The sequence below is a fragment of the Daphnia pulicaria genome, chromosome 6 (assembly GCF_021234035.1).
Source record: "Daphnia pulicaria isolate SC F1-1A chromosome 6, SC_F0-13Bv2, whole genome shotgun sequence".
Classification (NCBI taxonomy): domain Eukaryota; kingdom Metazoa; phylum Arthropoda; class Branchiopoda; order Diplostraca; family Daphniidae; genus Daphnia; species Daphnia pulicaria.
In genome coordinates, this window is record NC_060918.1 from 21,988,981 (window position 1) to 22,011,410 (window position 22,430).

The 22,430-nt window shown below is 45.2% G+C and overlaps 1 protein-coding gene across 3 annotated transcripts in view; it reads right to left on the reverse strand.

The window, feature by feature from the left end:
• Window positions 1-22,430, reverse strand: part of LOC124342568 (zinc finger protein rotund-like) — a 119,694-nt gene that overhangs the window by 96,820 nt on the left and 444 nt on the right. For all 3 annotated transcript variants that reach the window (XM_046795566.1, XM_046795565.1, XM_046795568.1), the window contains exons 2-3: window positions 14,072-14,271; window positions 7,385-7,694 (exon numbers count right to left, since the gene is read on the reverse strand). In XM_046795566.1, coding sequence (XP_046651522.1) covers window positions 7,385-7,694; window positions 14,072-14,187 — 426 coding nt within the window. In that variant the 5' untranslated portion in view covers window positions 14,188-14,271. The remainder of the gene's footprint in view (window positions 1-7,384; window positions 7,695-14,071; window positions 14,272-22,430) is intronic.

Consider the following 22,430-nt stretch of genomic DNA (forward strand, 5'->3'; position numbering starts at 1 on the left):
ATTTTTTTTTCACGATCCTGGCCCGTCTGTCTGACGTTGGCGTCTCAGACGGATCAGGAAAGGAAAGAAAAAATAAATAAAAAATAAAAAGGTTTTTTTTTTTACTTCTAGGAAACTGCGAGAATCAGACGAGACGCCAGACGGAATTTCGTCTCGTTGCTTGTCGTTCACTCCCGCCCAAAAGGTGTTACGTGCTACACGTCAAGGTAACGGCTGATTACCTATAAGAGTATTAGGCAACTCCTACTCTACTGTTTTGTTTGTATCCCACGCCACACACACATAGACCGTAAGCCTTTAGAGTAGAGGTGCGATAGTTGCGTCTAAACCATTTACAAACAGGAGCTACTTCTGTCCCGACTATTTAACTGGGTTGACTGCGCCCCCTCCCCCTTGCAGACTAGGCAAATGTTCCATGTAGATGGAAAAAGAAGATTCATCTCAACAGGTTAATTATGAACCAGCCAGATTTCCGAGTATGAATGCACAAAAGTGTGCTCCTACGCATTCGTGACACAAACAATTTGGAAATAATATTACTACTCTAAAAGAAAAAAAAAGTCTAGCTGGATCCGTTGCTCGGGGATATTAGACTTTTATAACAAGGAGAAAAGAAAAAGTCAGCCGTTTTCACGTGACTGTATAGCAGCGTTTCCATGACTGAACAGATTGCAACTCAAACTAATAATAAAGAAGAAACCCAAGTAAATAGTGGAGTAGGCTCAGATTCTTTCTCGGCCTGTGGTCCTCTCCCAACACAAACTTTAGTAGCTTCTTCTCTCTTTGACATCGTGTACAAATCATGAGCGAGAGGCTTAAAAGAAAAAGTAAGAAGGAAAAAAAAAGTCTCAAACTTGATCTTGGGTTCCCTAGACAACTCACGTGAACAAGGGAATTGGATTCAAAGTTTGTTTGCCCCATTTTCATCCTACGCTTATTTCTTCTAATAATTTCTTAACGATTCCATTGAAACCCGGGCCCTTCCAACTCTGATCCTGTTGTTCCTCTCTCACAGGAATCAAATCCATTTGGCCTAGACGAAAACTCTTTACTTTGTACTAACTCGAGCCACTTGTGAATTCTCTTTTTGGGTTTTTCGGGTTGAAGAAAAATAGGCAAGTAGTGGGAAGAAAAAAATGGCCACACAGCCCGTCATCTGGCCGTTTTACTGCACCTCATTCTCCCGATATTATATGGGGGGTGGGGGGTATACATATCGTCAACCACATGGACGACAACGATCAATAAACGGGCGTCAAAAACGAGTGACGACGACGCGCACACACAGCCAAAGTCATGGGCGACTAAACGATAAGTAGACAAAGAATGCCGTGAGCAGGGGGGGGGGGGGGTTTCATAGAAATGTCCTGGCTTTATGTATCACGCTGACTTTGTCCGACATCTTTGGCCGTCCTGGCAACACGAGAAGAAGAAGAAAAAAGAGGAAACTTGTCCGTGAAAAAAGGAAACTGTGTGTCAGCATCAATGCCCATTGATTTGGCCCAGGTCAGTGCCCCCCAAATAACGCAGGGCTAATACCTAGAAAATCGTCTACTAGCATTACGTGTGTCTAATGCGTGATCGTAATTGTCTAGCTGTATGGATTATGACTTCATCGTCGACTGCGCAAATTTTTTCGGTAATTCATCGGAAACTGACCAGCGCAATACTCAACAAATCTACTTTCATTCCAGCCCAGACCGAATACAAACTGCAATCAATTGAATTCAAAGTGATGAATAGCCAAGAAAAGATGAATTGAATCAAGAAGCCGAAAAATGAGGGAAAGAAAATCAATCGGGAAGAAGTCATAGACGTGTTTTTTCAATCTTCTATTGGTTGTCCCGTGATGTCATAAGAGCTCTAAAGTTAAATCATCATTTCTTTTAAAAAATTCTGCGTTCGATATTTTAAACCCTCCCAAAAAGAATAAGGACAGTCAAGGGGTTATATGACGATCATCTGTTTTTCCCGCGCTCTCCGGCTGTTCCCTCCTCCGCGTTGTTTTTTTTCCATGGGACATTTTCCCTTTTTCCACAATCCCTTTTCATTTGACGACGACGGCGACGACCATGTTAAGTGTCTGCCGTCTCATGCGGTCGGTATTCGAAAGCGCAGGAGTGGCGGTGGTGGTGGTGGTGGTGGTGGGGGACTTTTTATTTTCTCTGAATGTTTCGCCGCAAATGAAAGCGCTCGCGGCGCGCACCACAAATAAGGTGGGACATGACACATCCACGACATGACATGACGCGGCCGCAGCAGTTGTTGATTCCTTCAAATAGTTTCGCATTGCCAGTTGGCATCCCGACCAGCCCCTCCTCCCCCCCCCTCCCTCCCACTTTCTAACTTTATTTCTTTTAAAGGGGGGATTCGACTCGCGCAATAAATTTAGATATTTTTTTGTAAAATAAAAAGTTTTCTGTTTTCCCTCTATACATCGACAGTCGGCGAAACTCCAATTAAAGCTCCGCTGGTAATGAATTTTAGCTAGTCGATGAAAATTTCCAACTTGAGAAAAGGGCGCGAATTTCAAAAATATCCGACTAGACACTTTTTGATGTGTCATGTACAGTGCAGATGAAGCGGGCGATAAAAGAAAATGTCTCTCTCCTATATATAGGCCTAAACACGTTCGAAAAATAAAAAAAACCTGAACCGCCTTTTCTTATCTTCACGTAACGATGATCTACACTCGTCGTGGACCCAACGTTCCTTTTTTATTTTTTTATCTTATATGATTTGAATGACGAGCCAGTGTCAAAGACACACGTGAAAAGAAGATGGTGATGCATCGGTCATCCATCATCCCCGTTTCACTCTCCGCGTGCCATTGAGCGGCGGGATAGGCGGGACCCGGTCGTCGTATCGAACGAAGCCGGGCACAAACTCGAGGGCAATCGAGAGAGAGAGAGATCGAAATTTCGTCGATCATCCACAGCGCAATCCAGCGACTCGATATGCAACCGGGAAAATGAACTGCCGCTGCTGCGACCGTGTAGAGAGTCAGCCGAGCGTGAGTCGCCTCAAACGATAAGGCCGAAAGATGTTGCCGCCGCCGCCGTCGCAAGAGGAGGAGGAAGATGATGGCGCAACTTTTTTTTTTCCTTTTTCTATTTACGCCACGCGGCAGTAGACTGGCCTTTAGTCGGTACAACAGACAAGCATCTTGTCCCTCTCTCTTGCTCATCTGTCGGGAGCGGGACGGACCTGATCCAGCATCTTTTCCCATTTGCCCGGCGTTTGTTACAATTTTGGCGCTCGTTATATCTATTTTCTCCACCAATTTAATTGGTGTGCGTGTGTGAGAAAAAAGCCAATCAAAAGTCTTTCTGCTGCTGCGATTGACGTGATGCGCGCCCAGTGCGTTGATATAATCCCGCGTGACTGCCACATGCACTGCTGCTGTGTGTGTGTGTGGAACATGCCCGTCGGGAGAATGGCTGGCAACTGGGAATCCGGAGCTGCTGGATGACAAGCGGAGCAACCAAGTCACCCACCCAAAAAAACGGAGAGAAGAAAAATCCTTGACGACCGACCGACCGACCGACCGACGCCATTCACGCAAAAGCAGCAACGATCCGAGCGCCACTCACTCGTCCAAAGTTCATTAGTCAAATGTGACGCGTCGCTCTCCCTCTCATCCGCTCCTTTTCTCTGACCCGCTCATTACGCACGCCGAGTCATGGAAAGAGATATGGGGGAAGGGGGATTTCTTTTTCTTTTTTCACTTGAAAATATTTCGGCTTTTTTTATTTTAAAAAACACGCACGAAACACACGGGAGTACCAACAGCTGGCGAGTAGTAGCCCCTCATGTCCTTCTCGCCCGTTTTCTCCTCCTAAAAATGTGTGCGGCTGCTGATGCAATACACACCCACCATCCCTCCACTCACGTTTGCGCATATTAAACAATAAACGAACAAGTTTTTCATCATCAAACGACTTAATAACTAATAAGGGTTCGGTGACGCAACCCACTTCATCCGGCCACTGCTCAAAACACGTAGGATGAGAGCAGAGCCAATGATTATTTGGACAAGGAGATAAAACAAAAAGAATAAAAACATGACACAATTCATAGGCCTGTGTACACATCATCTTTTAACTGGAAATAAAAAAGCGGCGTTATCTAACGCAGACACACACACACAGTCGCTTATTATTGTTGTTTTATCGCGTTGCCTATTATAGAGACGACTGAATCGAGTTCCACACACACAAACGAACAAAAACAAGATATTACATCATGCACGCGTAACAGACAGCATCCGTCATCTAATCCACTTTATAGATTTGTGGCCTGGCTGGTCGTTTTCCTAGCTGGAGCCCCCTCGACATATTTTGTAACTTTCACACATTCGAAATCCGCGCCAAAAATTCCGTCCGTCATCTACACCTAATTCCAATATGTTTCGAAATCCTAAATCAACTTGTTATCATCAGTCTACACCAGGAAATTCACAAGTTTCTACGCAATTAAAAGGGGATCCAACGACACTTTCGATTCGTCAAAGTATTCCAATTATTTCAAACCCTAAAAAATAATATGCCCGTCGTCGGGGACATGTGCAGCATCACAAAAGTCTTAACAGCCAGATGAATAGTTTGAGCTGTGTCTCCTGCACCTGATGGAGAAACTTATTAGCCGCAAACTGCCGGCATAATACCAACGGGTGTGCGTGGCGTGACACACAATTGCGTCCATCATCATTGGACGGACGGACGGATGGAGAGAAGATATCAGACACGGCAGGTAACCATCGACATGTCAAACGGGACAATCACGCCTATTTGGTCCGCTCCACCCGAGTCTCGTCTTTAACCCCCCTCCAAAAAAAATAAAAATGGAAGGCATCGATCATCACGGCAATATAACTTCCAATTCTTCTTCTTAGCTGAAATGATGATGGGATTAGACCAGGCCTCGATTCTTTTCCGTCGATTACAAAACCATTTGAGAAAGAAACAAGTCGAAAAAAGAGAAACAAAAAGAAAGAAAAAACAAGATGTCGAATCTAAAATCGATGCGAAGACACACACACACAGGATGGAGTTATGTGCGTGTCTGTCTGGGAGTGTGGGTGGGTGGGGAGGTTATATAAGAGTAGATTAGATGCTCCCGCCATCATCCAGCCAACGCCGATAGAAAGACAGAGACCGTACAGTAACTTCTCAATGTTAAAAGAAGAAGAAGGCGGTGGTATAGTCAAAACCACCAGCGCCACAGCTGGCGAGAGACCTGGGACGTACGACGACGACGACGACTAGCGGGTCACGGGACTTTGCGCAACCCAGTGGGAGCTGTTTGTCGTTTCGTGCAGAGCACATCATCATCATCATCATCCTACACACACCACACACACACACACAGCAGCAGCAGGACCCTTAAAAGAAAAAAAAGGGAGAGAAACACGTCCTGCGCCCTTTTTTTCTTTGCTCCGGCTCCTCTTTTCTAATCAAGTTGGCCAGACGTCGTCGTCGAACTTGTGTAAAAAGGCACAGGCCAACGTTACGACCGCGCAGCCCTAGATCGCGTCTTAACTTACACAGTCCGTCCCTTTTTCCAGTACAGATGGACTCACTGTGTAGTAGTACTCGACTATACTACGCAGTGTCGAGAATAGATGGGGAGACGTACATACATACATACACACAAGACTCTACTGATCCTCACTCTGTCGACTTGGTGGGACATTGTCGCTGGGACGACAGGGTCTGAAGGATCGCAAAGAAAAAAGGCACAGATTCCCTGGAGCAAAGTTCTGGAATCGAGGCAAGAGAGCTGCTTTTTTTTTGGCTCGGCCTCAGACTCATTCATCCGTGTAATAACAAACCACTACAGTCATCGATTCCCAACGCACACTCCCCCCAACATTTTTATTTATTTTTTCGCGGTTGAAGTTTCCTATTGGCCACTATCGCAAATCAAAAAAAGGCGTGCGGTTGATTACGGTATTCAAGTCGCTTTTAAAACACACACACACAGACGGTAGTAGTGCCAGCCGACGATTGAATATCCGCAATTTCAAACCAGAAAATGAGGTGAAAACATACGAAGGAGCTTGTGAGCAAATAAATCGACGCGGTGAACTGAATTCGATTCGTCAATAGATGGGAGAGCCCCAACCAATGTGTTTTGATGAGTTGGCACGTCTTTCGGAGCCTGGGAATTTCACCGCTTTTATTTATTCGCGCCTTTTCTATTTTTAAAAAAAAGGAGAGAGAAAAGTCGCGGATGTTGGAAATCACAAAAATTCAATTGGACGTCATCGAACGACGAGCCAATAAATCCATCGATCGCTACAACATTTAAAAAATGGAATAAGTGCGGGCTCTTGAGGAATGTGTCCTTTTTTCTTTGCCTTCCTGGGAATCGATCAGCTTCTTCTTCTTTTTCTGATGAGCGAAACGCTTTTCCCAATAACCTGCTGGGGGGTGGAGCTGCTGATAATCAAATCAATGGGCAAATGGAGAGCCCCATTAGGTTGGATGATGTGTCAAACTCGGCTGCTATACTGCCCCGCCACACGCGATCGTATAGAGCTGCTGCTTTTTTTTAGCATATATATCCCACATGATGTCCCCATCTGGAAATGAAACGTAAGGAGACGGGGCAAAGGATAGAGGGCCGGCAGCATTGCGTGACTCCTCTAGTACACCGAGAGCTTATGTAAATGAATGTAACAGTATACACCGCGTGGCAGCGCACAGCGCAGAGAGCTCTACACATCCAGTTCAGCGATCCAGCACCCAAAAAGAAAATCTAGACGACATGATTGCCAGGGTACTACTTGCGTAAATATGGCCACCACTACTACTACTTATACATGTACTTATTATATACATATCTCTCTCTCTCCCCGCCAACCCTAGATACTCTAGCTCTCCACCCGTACATATCTGTAACACAGTTTTTCGGGGGACGACAACGTTCGTTCGTTCGTTCGTTCGTTACATGTTGGGTTGAAGAAGAAGAAAAAGGGGAGTGGAAAGAGCTAATAAGCGAGCTCGATGAGATGCTGGGAAACGAGATGACGAGCTGCACTGATGGCTCTGCCCAACCGGAATCGAACCAGATGTGGACCAGTGGACGTCGTTGGGCTCCGCGTCTTGTGGTGATTTTAACCCCCAAAAGAAAAACGGGGTGGACGGTGAAAAAACCCACAACCAGTGAGCCGGCCAGACTTTTTGAAGTCGCTCAAGTTGCTGACGAAACCTTTTTCCCTTTGATCGTCAACTTCAACTTCTTTTCAAAAGCCAATCGCAGCAAAAATAACTCGCCGGAAATCTTGTTGGCCTGGCCCTCCTTTTTCTGAATGGCACCCGTCAGAAAATGGGAGACACACACAATCATTGACGTAAGCGAATCAAAAAGTGTGACTCACCGCAACTTCTTCGTGGTGTCGCAAGTGGTGATGGTCCCAAGGATAAGGCATGGCTGGTGCTGGCGGTGCTGGTGGCGGAAGTGATGGAGGTCGAGGTAACACGATGGATGCCGGATTGCTGGATGCTGATGCTGCTGCTGCTGTCGTCTGCCCTGTGCCCGTCGCAGCCGCTCCTGCTGACGACGCTGGATAGCTGGTGGCCGCCGACGAATCGCCGAGGCCGAAACCAGCATGGCTCGTGGCGCGCACGCCGACCAGCTGCCCAGCCTCGTTCGCCGTCGAACCAGCCCACATATATTTAGTCCAGACACTAGAGGAGGTAACCAAAACACCAAGACAAAATCAAGTTGTTGTTTTTTTAGTTTTCACGAGCCAATAGAATCCAACGGCAGCACAGAAAATCACGAGTGACGAATGGCGGTAAAACGAAAAATTTTGAAATTCTAGTCAATTTCACTTGTGTCAACCGCAGCCCAGAAACAACGATGACGCCCGTCTAATAAAACCAGACGGCAATGGCTGGCCATGAAGGATCTTCTCCTCAACTTTTTTCAGGTGATGCAAGTATTTGACTGGGCAGCAGTTAATCACGGCCCATTGGGCGCCAATAACGAGGTGGCGATCGACGCCACGTTGGCTCGTTGGCTGCTGGCCGGTTGGCTGACGTCGTCGTGTGCCCGCCGACGGACAACAACAACAACAACTGGCCGGGTGGTGGTGCTGCTGCTGCTGCTGGTTGACGACAAGTGTCACTTTTTGACCTTTGGTCATGGGGAAATCGGTCGTGAGAGAGAGAAAGAACGAGCCAATTCGGTGACCGGGACGGGCTTATCTTCGTCTCTGTCGACGCTTTTTTTATTTTTCAAAGGGTGAATAACTGCGGCGGCCAGTCGACACGACTCCAGCGCACTGACCACACACCAAAAGATGAGAAACCACTTTGTTATTCCCTCAAACGATGAACACACTCACTCACACTCACACACACACGTACACACAGAGCCACTAAACAGCACCCGCGTCAATAAATTCAAAAAAGTTTTATTTTTCCTTTTTTAAAACTTTTGAAATCAAAATCAAATGGCGGGTGGTAAAAAAAATAATTCTTTCACTAGTGTCCGAAATTCAAATTGAATTACAAAACAGGTCAAACAGAAAATAGAGCCGAGCCTGAAAATGAGCGACCACCGGACAGATGAGCACCAACGAGACGAATGTGTCGTCGTGAGGGGCAGCAGTGGCGCTTAGTAGTAGTCGCAAGTTGGGATGTATATAGCGGCGGATCGTGATAGTCGGTAGTAGTAGGAGCTCAAGCCGCTGCCGAGGCCCCCCGAACACTAGCGTGCCGAGTGCCATGCCACCGACGAGAAATACACGCAGACCAAAGGGGGACGATCGGTGGCGGCAGCGGCGGCTAAAAGAGACACACACACACACACACACACACACACGCCAAGTAAACTGCGACGCCTCGACTCGACCAAAATCAAAAAGGTAAGCAAAACCCCCCCAAAAAAAGACAAGACTGTCTGATAATGTGAAAATGAGAAAAGACCAAAATAAGAACAACAATTTGGAGAGAGAGAGAAGACAAAAGGAATCTGCTGGGAACGAAAGCTTGTTCTTCGTCTTTTGAGCGATACACAACTTATTGACTCTATAGAACTCGTTGGACTCGTTTTCTCTCTGATATCGCCCCACACACACAAACACACACACAGAGACCATTCTTTTTCGATCGAGAGATAATCATTTTTTAAAAGAAAATAACCCGTCGTCCCAGGACCGTCAGCTGTACTACACACAGTTCAATGGGTAAAGACATGAGCATCTAGTCTAATAAAAATACTAGAGGGTAGTGTGTGTATAGTATAATTAGTATCAGCAACCGGTCCCCCCCACCTGATTGATGGCCGATCAAACCGGATCCAAACTTTTCATTTCTCTCACGGACTTCCAAAAGAAAAAGGGTCCGAGGGTTTTTATTATTATGTTATATATCCTTAACGGATTCCATCAGACCAAACAAAACGCAGATTTTCAGACTCAAATTTCCGGATTCTTTCTTTGGGATTGTTGTTCGCCCTGATGAGTGAAGAAAAGAATCCGGTTTTCGCTTGGTCGCCAAATCTTTGACTACGGTAAATGTGAAATTCACGCAGCGTTTCATTTTTCGTTTGAATCAATTTCCGACAGATGACTGGCCGTCGACGCATCAAAGAGGGGAAGGGATCCGAACGTGAAAACAAGAAAGTGACAAGTTATTGGCTGCTGAGATGACGCAATTTAAAAGGGAGTAGTAGTGGTAATCATCGACCGAATAACAAGAACACAACAAACTACTTATAGAAAAAGGGGGGAGAGATTCGTTCGATTGGATCCGAGAAATGATTTGATCAAAAGCGAATTGGCATCGAAGCTTTCAAGTAAAGTGATGCTAATACCAGACACTCCAACTGACTAGTGACTGTTATAATGTCTAAATGACGTAATTTTAAGTCAGTTAAATAGTGTGTTTATCAGAAACGGGAACGACGAACAAAGTCGTCCAGCAACTCACTGGACGATTCCTCTCCTCCTTGGTATAATTTGCTTATCGCTTTTCTGATCCGATTCACTCAGCACCAGTTTTTCATCTTCTTCTTCTAGCCAATGGCCGAGACTCGTTAGATCAGCCCCACCACGATTCCAGCTCACTAAAAACCACTAGCTGCACAGACACACACACACAAAAAGGATAATAATAATTGCGCCGTTGCTGCTGCTGCTGCTGCAGGATATTAATCAGGGCACATCACAGACGGACCACATCAGAGATTATTACAGTTCTGATGGATCACGAGTGGACGGTTGGTCGGTGGTTATACTAACTGTTACGGAAAAAGCTGCTGGGCATCCGGGTCGTTATTGCGTCACATAATCATGTTTCGCCCTTTTGCTTCCCAACCCCCCACTACTCGCCCTTCTTTGTTGTTGCTGTTGTAGTTTTTGCCTATGTCCACAAAGTCTGCGTGAATTTGTTTTGATTCGCCCTCGGCTTCAGGATATTCACTGATTGGGCGGGAATAATTCAAATTATTATCATTTTTTGTCTCTTCTCTTCTATTTCGAAATAAGAATCCCGGGGATAAATAAACGCAGAGAGGTTAGGGAATGACCCCCCTGCTGATTATGTGCATCGCATCATTCAAGACTCTACACCCGCCGACGTAACAACGAAAAGATGAAGAAGAATGAAGAGACAAAACGACGCCATAGAGGAGAGAAATAAATTCAACAAAAAAAGAAAGAAAAAAAAAGAGATGGCCCGTCCGAAATGGTCGGATGTTTCGATAATCTGACACGAGCGCAACAACATCGTAAAACCCCCAAAAGAAGAAAGAAAGAAAGAAAGAAAAAAAGGTGAATTATGAAAATGAAGAATATGGAATAGTGATGGAAGTAACAAGACAGATGACGATTGCAACAAGACAAGAAGAACCCAGAATGGATGGCCCCATCCAAAATATCACCGAGACGAGCCCCACACAACAACAACAAATTGATCGCCGCCCTTTTACCGTCAGTTCCACGGATCATTCACATGATCATCACACAGACTCACTGCTGCGCTACAGGCCAGGCCAGCCCTGAATTATGCCCAAATCCCCCCCATTTTTTCTCTCTTCAAATATTATCAGACTCAAACTGTACGGGATAAAACATTTCATTCGAGCGCAAAAAAATGAAAAACGCCAGCCCTATCGCAACAATAAATTCGCCAATAAACCCGGCAATTTCACATCTTTCCTCCTTCCTTTCCTCCATCCTTTTTTTTCTTCTTCTGCGGGAGTTCTACATTTTTCCGCCGCCGTGCATTTCTTTTTTTGGGGGGTTATCTCTCGTCAAACGGGCAGCAAGGGCCAAAGAAAGCAAAGTCTTTTTGGTCGTTTGGACGACAACAACAGCAACAACATCTTTTATATATGCACGGATACTTTTTTTCGGAGGGAGGACGAGGGCAAGATATAGACGCGAGCTCGTTACACGACGTTTCTTCTAGTTGGCAGAATCTTCAGCGAATCGAACTCTGCTGGTCTATAATAGCAAGGAAGGAAGAAGACGAAGAAGAAGGGGGATAAGGATTTATTTGAATATATCCTCTCCTCTTATTTTCATCCCCATCCGCCAGCAATTCCCAATCTGACGTTCTTGCATTGATGAAGGATGAAAGTATCTAAGCAAATTCACGACAAGGAAAATCTTTCCTTCTTCTCTCTCCATGTTGGTCGGTCGTGCTGCACACACACATGTGAATGCAACGAACGGATGGACGGACCGACGGGGGCCCCTTTGTGCGTCACATGAAAAGGAGTAAAAAATAAAAAAAAAGGAGGAATAAGAAGCGAGAGTCCAGTCCAGCGTGTGACCGCCGCGCAATCCGCTATATACGGGAGGGTCATATCCTTCCGTCTCACCACTATCTCGGACGAATAAGGACAAGAAAAAAGGGCCGAACGAATATTTTTGGTGAATAAAATGAATATTTCCCCATTTTTTTAAAAAGAAAAAAGAAGAAGAGAATGACAGCCGGATTTGAATGTGTTTGGACTGTCGAGGCTCGACACATTTTGCGGCGGGTGCTGGAATATGCGAACAAGCCAAAAGTCGCCGAAAAAGTTGAGCGTGAAAGAGCTGAAAATGAACGAAAGGCCCACCACCACCACCACCACAAAAAGCAAAGAGACTTTGTGTGTGTGTGTCGCTTTTTATTTCTTTTCCAGACTTTTGCCACCACTAGACACTAAGCCAAACGGTTGTTGTGAAATTATTCTCCTTCTTACTGAGACTTGAATGTAAACGGTCCGCGTTCTTTCGTTCAATCTCTCGCGGCACTTCGTGAGGCCCATCGCGGCTGCTCACGGCGGGACCTCCCGCCGTCACATCTCTCCCCCCTCTCTCTCTCTCTCGTTGCATCTTTTGACTCTTTCGATCCCTCCCGTGTGTGTGTATGTCCGACGCAATGGGAGCTATCCATCACGCACGGCCGTGACAGGGCGCCCGACGTCCTATAGTCTATCCCGTCCGCTCAGTATCCTCCCGACTCCGTTCCTGACGTACGACGACGACACAACTCCCTCCCCCGTTTGATGCTTTGATGCATGCGGTCACGGACCCGTCCAGCAAACCCGCGCGCACCTACCAAAAATTCCAAAATACCAAAATTCTCCCGGCCGACGTCAATTCGATATAATCGCTGAATAAATTCATTGCGGTCGGTCATTTTCGCCCCGCAAAACGGATGGAATCGGCGACCCAATGTCGCAGTGACGGACCCAGCCGGTTGCCAACTGCTCCGCGCTTCCGAGGAAGGAGAAGCTGCTGCCAGCAAAGGTTTAGATTGTGACTGGCTCCGAATAGGAAGTGACGAGAGACCCGCCAGGAAACGGGCGAATTCACCCGACCCTTATAGAAAGAACGACGACCGTCCAACCCCTTCCAGAAGAACAACAAAAAATGAACACACACACACACACAAAAGAGACCCACTCTGAGTTTGAGAGCCACACACAACCCCCCCTTCTAGTCTTTGCCAAAAGCCGACTAGAGTGAATGATTCAGAGAGAGATACTTCTTCTTCTTCTTTTATATATTTCTTTTTTTCTGGCCTAGACGCCATCATGTACTTTGTAGTGTAACTAAGTAGGTTTGGGATGCGTGCGATCTTTGGCGCCATCCATCCGGAATATGTATGTATTTGTATGGATTGGGGTTTTCCTCTCATTTTTTTTCTCCTGCTGGATGACTCTTGTCCTTTTTTTTTTATTTTTATTATTTTTTTTTGGCTTTTTGCTCAGCTACAGACAAAAGCCACAGTCGCAGCGTCGGCTTTGCGTCAGTTTGGCGAGAGATGGATGGGCGTCCGTGTTTCTCCATTTGCGACGCTGCCGCATTCGAGCAAAGGAGGACTAGACTAGACGACTGTCACTCGTCGTCGATCTGGAGAAGAGGAAGACCCAAGCTGAGAAGAAGCAGCAGCAGCAGCAGCAGAGAGACTCGCGCCAAAACTCGGCGTAATACAACCGCCCCAACCACTTTGGCACCGATCCCTCCGTTCGACCAAACTCTTTTTTTTACTTTTGTTACTTTTGGGGCGGCCGTTTTTCGTCCAAGTTTGTCTCCTCATACACGAGCGGCTCACGATGTAGTATATAGTAGGGGAACATATAATAAGCGATCGCTATGACGACGGCCGTCGCACGGCGACCGTAAAAGACGCGCAAAACGGCAGCCAAAACTTGTGCGTGGACATTCAATAATCCGTCACGTGCCGAAGATTAACTTTGGAGGCGATCCCGAAAAGTCTGCCGAATGGCCCACATGTAACGAGGAGGTGCCAGTCCCTCTTGTTCATAAACATTTCTAGTTGCAATTTGATGGTTCAAGTGTTTAAAGTTCAAATATCTTTCGAATTTTCAATTGTTTACCCGCAGACAAAGATGTTAGGTACAAAAACAAGCCTGTTCTGCAGTCGTTCTACAAATGAGTGATTGAAGTGATTGAAGCCTAACTGAGTAAACAAAATACGGCATGTGAAAACAGTTCCAGTCAACCGCGTTGCTTAGGAATAATCGTATTCTGTAACTCGTTATAATCGACGCCACTTAATAGTACCAAACAGAAAGAAGAGTGAGATGTTTTTCCTACCTTTCAGCCTGGGTACTACGGCCAGGTATCCATCCACAAGTTCTCCATCCGTAGAAAAGTCGAGTACACCAGGAAGCAGGATAGGGTAAAAAGGGTGTCCTCGTGAATACACCCATATTCACATGGGCGTACACGAGGACATTTCAAGAAAAAGGGAAGAAATGCGTAACTCGACCGGTTGTCAAACGGGATGCTGTTATCTAAATAACAAAATCAAAATGAGTTACGAAAAATATCTATCAGAAATAATAAGTAAGGTAAAGTTGAAAATGAGATAGTAGTTAAACCGTTATTGTTAGCAAACTTTAGAATTGAAGGTGTTCATGTAGTTCGTGTAGGTCTTTGGATGTAGGGGAGGAGGGGGGGGGGTGATTTTTAATCTATCGATATCTTAAATATAGACATGGCTTATTAGAAACTGACTTGCATAAGCCCCCTGTCGATGATCGCTATGACGACGGGTGTCGCACGACGGCCGTATAAAAGACGCGCAAAACGGCGGCCTAAAACTTGTGCGTGGATATTCAATAATCCGTCACGTGCCGAACAATAACTTTTTGAGGCCATTGCCGACCCGAAAAGTGTGCCGTGAGTGACTCAATCGGGTGATGATGGACGCGATTAGAAGACGCTCAACGTCCAATTTTCAAGCCAGCAGACACAGTTTTCTCCCCTTTTTTGTACCTACTAGCCGAGTTTGTTCTTGTTCGGTTTCTTCTTGTCTCTGACCGAAAGGAGAATCGATTCACGCCCTGGACACCCCAGCAGAAGCAATCAACGTGGTTGGGGCCCCACCACAACAACAACAACAGCAACAACAGTCATCAATCGCGACTCCTCCTTCCTTCTCGGAAAATCCCTCAGCAACTAAAAAAGAAAAAGAAAATTCCCGCACAGCAAAAACGAGACACCCCGGGTCCGTCTCGGCTACACAATAAAAAGGGACTCGGTTGCTGCCCGTTTTTTCGGATTAAACAACTTGGTTCTCGTCGTGTAATCCGACGAGGATTGTATTATTACACGGGTTCTTTTACCGGTTTCGCTTTGTTGAATTATGATGGGCCACCCCCCGACAATAAAATTGCGGTCGGCCATTCACGGACATAACCACACGTGAAACCTATTTACCAATCCCACACCTGGTGATCTAAAAATAAGCAAATAAAAATAGAAATAATAATAAGAGCCGCACGGAGCTATGATTAAGCCTCGATTAGATCACACACACACACACAAAAAAAAAAGGAAAATTCCGAATAAATTTTGTGATTGAGAGAATAGAAAATCGAGTCTCGGCAGTCGATAAATCATTTTTAAAAGAAGAAAAAAAATGCCTGTCATTATATATTTCGTGGCTGGTATATAAAACACGTGTGGGCTGAGCCGCAAGGCGCAAAAGAAATGAACTTAAAAAGTCAAATAGAAAAGAGAAAAAAAAATAGAGACGTGTGTTTGTCGCCTTTAGAAATAATTCGTTCAATGAATTATCGTGTCGTCATCTCGTGGTAATTTCAAATCATTTCATGATGTAATCTCTCCGTTTCTGGCAGAGTAATATGCTTGGCCTAGTGTATGTGTGTGTGTGTGTGTGTGTGTGATTTGATTACCACCTGGGAAGACTGAGAGGAACAAGCGACGGGCCCGTCTCCATTTCCCAAAATGATGATCTTATAACAACTGCACATGTATAGATCGTCGTCCAGAGAAAAATATGAATGATGGAGGCTCGGGTAGTACATAGAGGCCGCATTCCACATTCCTCTCTCCCCCTCTTGGAAATAGATCTCTCCTTCACCACCCGCTTCCTCCCTGTCAGCAAAAGCCTAGCTCTGATAATTACACGAAATTTCCAGCAACTTCGACACCCTGCAGCATCAGCAACACAGACACGATAAACGTTTGAGCTAGCCCATCCCCTCAATCAAACCACCTGATTAATCAAAAAGACAAAAGAAAAACCTCCGTGAATACGTTCACCCCCTCCTCTAATAGCCGCTCTCTCAAACGATACCAGTCACGATAAGAAAAATGGAATTTAAAAAACAAAATCGGGATTAAAGAAAAAAGGAAAAAAAAAACGGGAAAAAGAGTTCAGAGAACCACGACATTGCTCAATATAATCTGTAATTTTTCACGATCAAGAGTGAAGTGTGTGTGTGTGTGTGTAATAACGAAGGTGGAATTCTAGATATAGAGGGAGGAGAAAAAATAGGAGGAGGTTTCGGTCAGCGGCCTTCACGATCAAGTCACTCCAATGAAAACACAAAAAAATTCAACTTTTCAACGAGATTCACCAAATCGGAAAGAATGAAAGTTGTCGTCTAGATTTTTCAGATGTACACCTGACACCTGGTTCTATAGTCTAGTTCTTTTTTTTGATTCAAGCCACCAATAACTATGCAATTAAATTCGGATGAGAGAATTAAGGAGCGTGCTTATGTCAACCCGATATTGAGCAACAGACTCGAGCTGTCGTTTCAAATGCGCCGCAGCAGAGAAGGTGAAACGACACATTTTATTATTCCATTAAAGATGTATAGGCCTATCTGCACGCTGCGTCATTCCAGCTGGGGCTTATTACATATTCAAATAGTATTCGATTGATTATCTTGCCCTCTCCTGTCTCTTGTTTAAACACGTAGCTTATAAACCAAAGAGCTTTTTTCCAAACGGGTTTGTCGGCAATCGGCACATCTCATATGGCGCCGCCAAAATGAACTCGGAGAGCAATAGCCGGTTATATTTTGATATGAAAAGGTTCTCTACTACATTTATTGGCGACCGGCTTTTTTTTTATCCGCTTCAAAAGGTTCTCACATAATGACGGGACGGGTTAGCTTCACTCGACCCAACAACAAAAACAAATCAAAAGACAAAGTCGCGGGTTGATGACGGGAAATCGCTCCAAATGTTTTACAATCAGCCAAATCTATTCCAGACACTTTCACTAATTGGCACCACGCTCGACCGCACTGTCGTTTTGAATATTTCATTCATCAAAGCTCTTGAAAAAAAAAAATAAGACAAATTTGGAAATGATCGTTGTGGGATCGCTTGTTGTAGGCCGTGTGTCTTATCGGGACTGGGTGGAAATTCCCGCGGGCTCAATCGGTGAAACACGTGTCGTCGTGACGACTTATTCCCTTCTCTCTAGCCTCGATCATTTCGCTATTTATACGCTGCAAAGGAACTGCAACCGCGTGCAAGTCCACAGTTTTAGATTCTCTCAATCTCCCGGCTGTCACGCACGTCTCGCAGACCCACGGCCCAAGTTGTGGTGCGCACCGTGAGAGTATAGAAGAAGCGGGGCCGGCCGGCCAGCAACGTGTGTGTATATGCAGCTGATGGCTAACGATTTGGGACGATCTAGATGAAAGAAAGAACTAGAGAGTAGACCCCGAAAGTCTATGCTGTGTGCGCTGCTGCACGTACATATATCAGCCATCGAGATGGTCGATCAATGTCAGTGTCGATCTCGCTCGAGGGAATACAAACATTCGGAGACGGCGGGCGCTGGGCTGCCTCATCAGCACAGCAAGTTTTTTAAGGTTTTGCCCAGCCGAGCGACCGACACTAGAGCGTCGTCATCATCATCATCACGCTTTAGCTGTGTCGTGCATCCAAACGTTTCCAGTCCAGCAGCAAAAGAAAGAAAGAAAAAACCCGTCGTCGCTGTTGTTTCCTCCCCGGTACATACATATATACTACATACTACAAGACGGTCGAAAAAAGAAGGTTGCACAAACACAAGAAGCGAATAAATAAATATAAATCAAACTGGTTGATGATGACGGTGTGTGCCGACGAGCGAAAAACAGTCAGTGTCATTTTGATCCAATTTCGACGACGGGCTGTCTCTGTGTACAGCGTTGGCTTTTTTATTTTATTTTTATTATATTTTCCAACTGATGAATTACATCCACTCGTCGGTCCTGGATGCAACAACTTGGCAACCGTTTTCTCTCGAGGGCTGCTAAAGCAGCAAGGGGGTTTTAAAAAGAGAAACCGGATTCAAAAGAGGGGAGAAGAAGACGCAATAAAAGCCAATTATTCGATTCACGGAAACGGTTGACAAGCTCTTTCGACAAGTCGACTCTGTTCGTTTGTTAGTCTTCGCCTTCTTGACTCATTCTCGGTGAGCGCAGTCAGATAACGCCAAGACCCGGTTTTTCTTTCCAGGTAGAAACAACGTTAAGAAGTTACGCTTTTCCATCAAGGTACACACGTGGGCCCAAACGAAGGCAAAGAAGTCGACAAGTTTTTTAAAAAAGGAAAGAAAAAAAAACAGACACAAGTCATACAAGTTAAGGAACAAGCAATCAAACATCACATTCTTGTCAGAAAAATGTTTCCCCCCTTTGCTCTGTGCTGTGCTTATTGAAAGGGAGAGAATAATCAACCCCCAACACACACACCCGACATAAATGCAAGGGGAAACTAGACAGACGGCATCCATGCTGCTGTTATGTACTGATATCCAGTCGGGGGGGTATTTAGCTGTTACACGTCTATCTTCTATGCAGACGAGTATGTGGATGGTACTACCTCGTCTCTACGTGTACGGGTGGTGGACGTTGTTATCGGCAACGTGAATCTATTCGACTTGAAGGACAGACGATGCCACCAGAGTTGACTGACATTTTACCCCAGCAGAGCCACAGACATATTTTTCAATTCCCTCTAATCAAAGAGCATACTAGCTATAGAGTGTTCGTTATACTCGGCGTTTCTGTTTTGCTGCTATTGCCCTGTCACACACCAAACGGCAACGAAGAAGACCCTTGACAATCGAGAAACCGTCTTTCGGAATTGGATTTAAAACATTTTACAAGAAGACCATATAAGCAGAGAGAATGATACGCGCAATAGGGGAAAATGAAGGAGCCGGTTATTCACGGGGAATGTTGAAAAGAAAAAGAAAAAGTTGACATATCAAAAGTGGGTGGAGATAAAATTTAAGAAAAAAAAAGGGAAAATGTGAAATAAAAATTCCCGACAAGAGATAGGGGAGAATTGAGGTATGTGTATGTGCAGGACCAGCACACCAAACCCTCATGATTGGCACTAGATTGCAAAGTGATGGATCGTATCCGACTGTGAAGCGCATTTTTCTCAAAAATCTCGACTGACTCATGCTTTTGATTTACTTTTTTGTTATTTCGAAACCCGCTCTCTTCGGGAGGGAAATTTCAAATCAAATAAATAACCAACGCTGCTGGTCTTTTCTCCACAAATCAGAAACAAAAAAACCAAAAAGTCTCACGCGCTTCTCTTTTGTATATAGCCCAGCTATATACTGTCATCACCAGGTAAAAATGGTTGGCCAGTTTTAAATCATTGGACCCGCTCATTCCTAACAAATCTGCACCTTTTTTTTTTAAATACATAAATGTCGCCCAATAATGTTTGAGGAAGCCGCGCCCGCAAGTGGTGAGTTGAACCGAATGAATGATGTGCTTGCTGCTGCTCCCTCTCTCCGCCATTTCCTATACGTCGAGCGATGAAAAAGTTTTCGGCTGCCCATTTTCTCCTTGCATTCTGCATGAAATTCTCTCTGCTTTTTTTTCTCTCTCTGGGCAAAAAGCATGTCATCACCCTTCATTGAAAATGAATGAGGAAACTGTAGAGAGAGAAAAAAACAACGACAGGAGCAGCAAAAAAGGACTCGAGGATACGCAGATTATGAATCATTGACAATGGCCAAATATTAGATGAGGACTGTAGCGGACGGCCGTCGACTCCCGTTGAACAACATTAGAAAATGAAGGGAGCCAGAGAGAGAAAATAAAAAACCAACAAGCCAAACAGTTTCCTTGTGAATAATTCAAATTGGGAGGGGATATGCAGTCAGTATTTTTTTTTGTTCCTTACTCATTCCAAATATTTTATTCTATTTATAATCTAATATTGAACGCCGGAGAGTCGGATCGCGTCTATATGTACGTGTAGTGTAGGTATAGGTGGCCCGCGTCGTTTTGTGCACACGCAAGTCGTCGACGCCCAGCAAAAGAGTCGAAAACGGGCCAGGAATAATAATGACGATCAAAATTGAGAGAAAAACATTCCATCCAGTCAAAGGGGTCCAGCAGCGATTCACCTTTGGGTGATGCCAACTCTGGCGTGTGTGTAACTTTCCAGGCGTCTGTGTGTGGGCCATAGACAATTGTGCCCGTTGTGCTGCTTCACATGTGTTCCAGCCAACAAGACGGATGACCTTCTCATCCCTTTCTCTCTATGCAGACGTCGCGACCGTCCGTCCGTCCCGTTCCGACTTGGTCTTCATCCGTTTCTCCGACTTGCCGTTTAATCCGCTCTGACGTTGGCTCGTCTCGCAATGGCAGTCTGCCATCTCTCTCTCTCTGCCTTGTATATGTAAACCATCCCAGCAGCATCACATCACCCCCCTCCTGCCATCGCCGCATCATCTTCAGCTGTGCGCCTTCGGAAAAAATGGGGCCCCAACGCGCATTCCCTCTCGATCCAGCGCGCCCGTCGAGTCAGCCCCGGCCCGGCATGCCAGCCAGCCACTGATGGGGGGGAGGGAGGGAGAAGAAGAAGCGAAAGTCGAGCCAGGGCGAGAAGTTATCAGAGCCGACACAGAAGAACGCGCAACCGATCGGTCATCTTTGATCGCTCCGTGAATAACCAAAAGTGAGACGGGCACCCCAACTGGGAAAAACCCAAAAAAGCCAAACGAGCTCTCTCGGCTCTCTCTACACGTCGAATGAATCTACATAAATAGACCCTTTTTACACTACACTACAGTACAGGACTACGAGTCACACCAACCAGATATATACCGTTTCTCACATGATAAACATTCGAGTTGTACACGAAACGTAAACGACTTTATCGCGGCTGGACAACATTGAAATCGAGTTGAATTATCGACCAATGGTGTCGATTAAATGTCAGAATTTGTGTAGCCACCAGGGGTAAAAAAAAGTGCAGTCGATCGATCGATATTAAAGGCGGCCCTTTTTTGTTATATTATACGGATGTTATATTAAAAAGAGAGTCGCATGACAAAGACAATCTCGAGGAAATGACGACGAGAAGATGTTGCTGTCGCTCGTTATGACATTGGTCGCATTAGGGCCATTACAGAGTTGGAGAGGAAAGTGTCGCCCACAAAAACGTTAATAGAATTAATTTAGAAATAAGAGTCGAAAGGTGGTGGGCTCAGGGCGAGTTGGATATGATGGGAATAAAGATTGCCGGAAAGGGGCCCGACGCCCATTCCTAACTCTGTTGTTATTATATTGAAAAAAGCGGATTTGGTTAAGACTGGACCTGTTTGAAAACGCAGTTTGAAATCTAGGAGGTGTACATTCAGACCACGACTTGTTGGGGTTTTTATTAATAGGCGGAGGATTGTACTCTTCTGTTCTATGGACGTCGGTGGAGGATGATCCATCACATGGAATGGAACGGGGCCGGGCCTTTTTCTATACTGTAAGGAAACGGTTCCTTATAAGTCGTCGCTGTCGAAGACGACCCTGCAGTCCGTGTCCGTGTTGCAGATCAGATTAGGCAACCAACACGTTCAGCCGTACGCTGCCAGCCTCAAAGGGACGTTTCCATTTTATTTATTCTTTCAATTCCGCCGATTATAAAATAAACAAAAAAAAAAAAGATTCCCATCTATACACTATTCCTCGCCCCTTTGGCTGCCATCAAAGGAAGAAAATGGATGATCAGCCAAACACATTTATTCGTTGCGTCGATACCAATCTTTTTCTAGTAAATAAATTCCATTCTGCTTTGATTCGAATTGTAAATAGCCACATGTTATCGCTTCATAGAGAGACAGCACGACGGTTTTCCCCCCTATTTTATTGGGACAAGACCTATAAGCGGCCATCAACTTGTTAACTCTCTAGCGGCTACAGCCGTGAATGACGACACTTTAGGAATAATGGCATTGACGAGGTATTAAGGGCGGATGACGGCCACCCAATCTCCTAACGGCGATTACGTTACCCATGGAAACATCGTTCAACAAAACCCCCCTAAAAGTTACACACACAACATTCGTTTTTGAATTTTGGAAGAAGAAAAGACTAAAACTCGGAATTTTTTTAACCGGTGGCTCGAGCAAATGAAAGAGACAAAGTGGAAATTCTCTCGTGGAAATGGAATTTCAACAACGAAAATTTCATCGAGAGATGAATCAAAAAAGGAAGGAAGAAATCAAAATTCGCCAGTTATTTCGTTCAACGTGAGTCTCTCCCGTCATTGGGGGTGACCCCGAACGAGCAGCAGCCGTGCATACGACTTTGAAAGATGTTCTCAATTTGTCTGTTGCTCAGGAATTTCAATTCTAACACAAAAAAGAATCAGAATGTGGACGACTGAC